Here is a 5147-nt window from a genome sequence, read left to right as displayed (position 1 = left end):
CTCCTCCAGCTGCCAACAATTCCTGTACCTGTGGTTGTCCAGGAAACGAGAAGCATCTCGAGGTCCCACATTGCCCAAGATGCCCTTTCCCACGGCTGTGAAAGTCACTGCCAGGCCTGCTTTTATCAGACCATCTCAATGAACAAGACGATACTCAAAACACCATTACTCGTCAATGCCTTATTGCCTGACTTACCCAAGTAACCTATTTAATTCCTTGAGTCTTTATTGAAGCCAAATGCTTGCGTAAGCTCACTGGGACTCTGGGGACATGTTGTGGGTCTGGAGACGGACACAGACCGGGTAAAGATGGGAGGTTCCCTCCCCCAAAGGGTAAGTGAGTCTTCCAGTGTTTCGGGCCATCCAACAGTTCACTGATACTGAGACCAGATTTCATCCCCACATTTAGACCGAATTCAAACCTTCAATCTGTCAGGGTGGGTTTGATCTCAATGTCTGAATGACTGATGTGGGAACAGGAAGCCTGCAGTGTCCTCCCCTGTTGTAACTGGAGGTGTGAGGGGCATCTCTGGACTGAGGGGTGGAGTGCGGCAACAACTGAATCAGGGGAATGAAGGGAGAAAGTGGGAAACATCAGACAATGAGCGACCTGCTCATTCACGGGTTGTTTTGAACAGATCAGTCAGTTGCTGACAGTGTCACCGCCTCAAGCCGACAGTGTCTGACGGCGAATGGGAGGGTTTCAGATCCTTGCTCTGGTTGGTCAGTGTCAGTCGCCCTGATTTGCATGGATTTCCTCCCTGGTGTGAATGGCTCTATAACTGGGTTCCATCGGCTGCGGCGGCCACAGTCTGTCACAGATACAGCGGCTGAAGGGAGGCAGAAAGCTGACGGGCAGCAACGATGCGGACGCTGTGCTTTTTCTGGTCTCTGGCATTGTGGCTGGGCTGTAAGTACAGGCAGCAAGTCTGCACAGCCAGCGGTTGCTGATGGGGGCTCTTGGGGTCACATTAAAGAGTCAATGGTTAAAGTTGAATCCCTGCTCTTTTGCAGCTGGAGAGTCCCAAACTCTGACTCAGCCTCCGACCGTGTCGATGAATCCAGGAGCCACGGCCACGCTGGAATGTAACATCGGGACCAAAGATGGCTATTATGTTTACTGGTACAAGCAGACACCGGGAACATCTCCACAATGGATCCTCTATTACAGTGGCAGCTCCCCGAGCTATGGGTCAGGGTTTAGCAGCGACCGTTTCACGCCGACAGTCAACAGTGCCGGCACCGTTTACCAGTTGATCATAAAAAGCACGGAGGTGAATGACGCTGCCGTCTATTACTGCATGAAGTGGGTTTCATCAAGAAATACTTATGTGTTCGGCCCAGGGACCAAGCTCTTTGTTACAGGTGAGTGTCTGGGAAATCGTAGAATTATAGAATCATTGAAAGTACAGCACAATACAGGCCCTTCGGCCCACAATGCTGCGCCGACCTTTAAAGCTCGCCGAAGACGATCAAACCCCTTCCTCCCACATGTCCCTCTATTTTAAATTCCCCCATATGCTTATCTAACAATCTCTTGAATTTGACCAATGTACCTTCCTCCACCACCACCCCAAGCAGCGCATTCCATGCACCAACCACTCTGGGTAAAAAAACCTCCCTCTGATATTCTCCCTTGAACTTCCCACCCATTACTTTAAAGCTATGCCCTCATGTATTGAGCACTGGCGCCCTGGGAAAGAGGTGCTGGCTGTCGATCTATTCCTCTTAATATTATGTACACCTCTATCATGTCTCCTCTCATCCTCCTTCTCTCCAAAGTGTAAAGCCATAGCTCCCTTAGCCTCTCCTCATAATCCATGCACTGTAGACCAGGCAGCATCCTGGTAAATCTCTTGCGCACCCTTTCCAATGCTTCCACATCCTTCCTATAATGAAATCCCTCCTGTAGTTACTAACCGCATGATCACGGTCACCTGGCAATTAATAATTGATACCTTATTGTTTCCCGACGAGTTTCATTGTAAAAATATTGATTTACAATCCAATCGTGTTCCGTATCCAGCGCCAGTTCTACTGTATAGAGTTGTGTTCAGAGAATCGTTACCGTCTTTTCACGACCACATTTCTCTTTTTAGTTCAATTTACTGATAAAACATGAATTCACCCTTTGTGTGAATTTGTGCAATTTCTGGTGCCGTGTGCTGTGTCCCTGACATCTGCTCTTCAATTTTGTGTTTCGGACACGAACTCTCCCTCTCTGTGTGAATTTGCGCGGTCTCCGTCCGGTTAGTTTGTCCGCTTTTGTGTTGGTTTGGAAGAAGCGAACGTGTGGGGTTCCAGCTTCCTAAAGTGGGGCCCGGAGTCTCACTGGGGACAAGCCACTGCAGACTGAAGACAGCCCACAGTTGTCAAGACAGGAGAAAGACAAGTTTCAAGTTATTGTATCAGGATCCTCCAGCGAAACCTCCCTCGGACTTTCACTGAACCTCCAATCCTCCCAGTGAGGGTGGAACTCTCCTGCAGACACACATCCAATAAAAGCCCCTCTCCCATTGCCCCGACCTTGCCTCCTCTCTCCTGCCATCTATTTCCTTGAGCGCTGCTCCTTTTGGGGAACCGCTGCTCAATGATTGCGATCGCTGCACCGACTGAGGCCGGAGCTCCGCGTCTGGGGAGAATCCCACCTCCCCTCCCCCACAGTGAGTGGGAGCCGAATCCCTCGACATCATCCCAGATCACAGAGCGACCTGCCCTGTCCTGCTCCATGAAGCTCAGGACCACGCACCTTGTGCCTTCGCCCACTGGGGCAGTGCAGAGTGTGAGATGGGTTTATTCTCCCGACAGCAGTGGGTGGCACAGCGGGGGCATCAGTGATGGGTGGGTGAGGCGAAGGGAAGAGGAGCAACGTGTCCCTGGTGGCACCGTGAGTGGGCACATTAAACTGACGCGGGGTCGCTGCTGGTGCCGGTGTGTCTCAAGTCTGTTAATGACTCGGTGCCAAAGGACCTCATGAGTTGGAGTAGATTTTCCACTGGCAATCCCTGGTTCCAGAGAGAGGGGTCACTGATTGGTGGTCGGAAGTGAGATCATGGATCCCTCCCCTCACGAACCAGAGGTACTGAGGCCAAGTGAAACTTCAGGGGGGACTCTCCCCGAATCAGCTCCTGTGGCACAGGCCGGGGTAGACCCCGGGAGCTGCAGGTGAAGTCACCGAGCGAGTGATGCTGGAAACCGGCGAGTCACCAGGAGGATCCCAAAAATGAGAACTTGACCTCAAACGTATCGTTCTTCAGTGTTGACCAACATGCACTGTCCTCCATGGACACTGCCCTGTCCCTCAGTGAGACTCGGGCCCCACTATAGAAAGCTGGAACCTTTCACTCGCGTTTCTATCAAACTGAAAAGACGCGAGCTCTTCCGTGACCTGAAACACGTCTTCTCTTATTCCCGTTCCAGCTCAGCAGCTCCCGGACCCTTCAGTAAATCTGCTTGGACCGTCAGCCGAGGAGATCTCCACTAAAGGAGCGGGCACCTTAGTTTGCCTGGTCAGTAAACTGTCGGTGGGCTTCCCTGCCGTCAGCTGGACAGTGGACGGGAGTCCGACGAGTAGTCACGTGGAAACCAGCGCGGTGAGGCGGAACACGGACAACACCTTCAGTCTCAGCAGCTACCTTACGGTGCCCGGCACAGACTGGAGCAGTGGGAGGGTGTACTCCTGCACAGTTCAACAAGGAGCAGCCTCGAAAATATCCGCAACAGTCGCACAATCCAGCTGTTGAACAGAGCGCGGCTGCGGGCGTGTTTGCTCCCTGATTACCGGGAGATCACTGCCTTGCATCTTTCACCCCCTCTCCCACTCTGTGCGCTCGCTCTTCACTGTACTCTGTGCTTCTGTTCCGCTCTCTGTGGTTTCCACCGTGTTCTTGGAATATTTGTACCCGAGGCTGCTTTAGTTCTGTTGGTCCCACCGAGAGGCTACACGGGGTTAAAGTGACCAGTTACTTGGCTTCATCGGAAATTTCAGCCGTTGAATGGTTTTCTCTGGCACCAGGGATGGATCTAATTAAAATAATTAATGAATGTTTTTATGATTCGTCATCAGTATCAGACTGACAGACGGTAACGGTGATTAACTACCAATAAATGTATCAGACTGACAGACGGTAACGGTGATTAACTACCAATAAAGATGATCAGTGCAGGGATGATTTCCGTGTGTGGGTCTCGTTACCTTACGTGCTCTTCCCATCCTGACACTGGGTGGGAGGTGGGAGGAGACTCGTCTCTCTACTCCGGTCCGTGTCCTGTTTCCGTGAAGTGGGAGGAAACCGCTCCTCTGCGGCAGCCTTGGACACCGAATATCAGGAACGGAGGACGGAATGTTCCATTGCTGAGCTGGGAGCATCATCGATACGGGTTTTCGTGAGGTGGTCACACCAAAGGTACAGGCAGCAGGTCGCTGGTTGACCACCAAGAAAGGAGAGTTGCGGGACAGTGCAGGGCTCTCTGTGGCCTTTCCCCTCTCTAACAGGTTTACCTCCATGGGTACTGTTGGGGGGGGGGGCGTGATCTTTCTGTGGGCAGCAGCAGCAGTTACTGGCACTGTAACCGGCCCTCGGGCTCAGTAGGAAGACGTGCATTCAGACAGGACGGTGTGTTGCCTCCCAGCTGCCGGGTCAAGGATGTGTCCGAGCGCTTGCAGAATATTCTCAAGTGGGAGAGCGAACAGTCAGAGGTCGTTGTGCACATTAGTACAAAGGACGGGTAGAAAATGGATGAGGTCCTGTGGAGTGAGGATAGGGAGTTGGGAAAGAAGTTAACAAGCAGACCCCGTGGGAAGTGATCTCTGGATTTCTCCCAGTGCCACGTGCTGTTGAGGACAGGAATACAAAGATGGGCCAGATGAATGCAAGGCTGAGGAGCTGGTGCAAGGGGCAAGGATTCAGGTTCTTAGATCATTGGGATCTCTTCTCGGGTAGAGGTGACCTGCACCAGAGGGACAGGTTGCACGTGAACTGGAGGGGGATCAATATCCTGGTAGAATGATTCGCTGGTGCTGCTCGGGAGGTTTTAAACTGGATTGGTAGGGGGTTTGGACCCTGAGCATCAGAGAGGCCGATAAGAAGTCAGGGGAAAATACTGTCGGCAGTGGGAGAAAGTTTAGTGGCCAGGAGAACAGTAAA

General features: G+C 52.1%; 1 protein-coding gene across 1 annotated transcript; it reads left to right on the top strand.

The window, feature by feature from the left end:
• The first annotated feature begins 818 nt into the window (after nucleotides 1-818).
• Nucleotides 819-4161, top strand: LOC127582765 (immunoglobulin lambda-1 light chain-like). The gene is made up of 3 exons (XM_052038338.1): nucleotides 819-910; nucleotides 1015-1365; nucleotides 3421-4161. The coding sequence occupies exons 1-3, from the start codon at nucleotides 865-867 to the stop codon at nucleotides 3741-3743; spliced, it is 720 nt and encodes a 239-aa protein (XP_051894298.1). The 5' UTR covers nucleotides 819-864; the 3' UTR covers nucleotides 3744-4161.
• The last annotated feature ends 986 nt before the right edge of the window (nucleotides 4162-5147 follow it).

This window comes from Pristis pectinata, chromosome 24 (assembly GCF_009764475.1).
Source record: "Pristis pectinata isolate sPriPec2 chromosome 24, sPriPec2.1.pri, whole genome shotgun sequence".
NCBI lineage: Eukaryota > Metazoa > Chordata > Chondrichthyes > Rhinopristiformes > Pristidae > Pristis > Pristis pectinata.
The sequence above is the reverse complement of the archived record's forward strand: the minus strand, read 5'-3'. Positions and strand labels throughout refer to the sequence as shown.

Bases quoted from the DNA above. Each gene is read 5' to 3' on its own strand.
- LOC127582765 (XM_052038338.1), top strand. From the start codon at position 865: ATGCGGACGCTGTGCTTTTTCTGGTCTCTGGCATTGTGGCTGGGCT. The intron at 911-1,014 runs GTAAGTACAGGC...GCTCTTTTGCAG, and splicing joins TCTGGCATTGTGGCTGGGCT to CTGGAGAGTCCCAAACTCTG. The intron at 1,366-3,420 runs GTGAGTGTCTGG...TTCCCGTTCCAG, and splicing joins GACCAAGCTCTTTGTTACAG to CTCAGCAGCTCCCGGACCCT.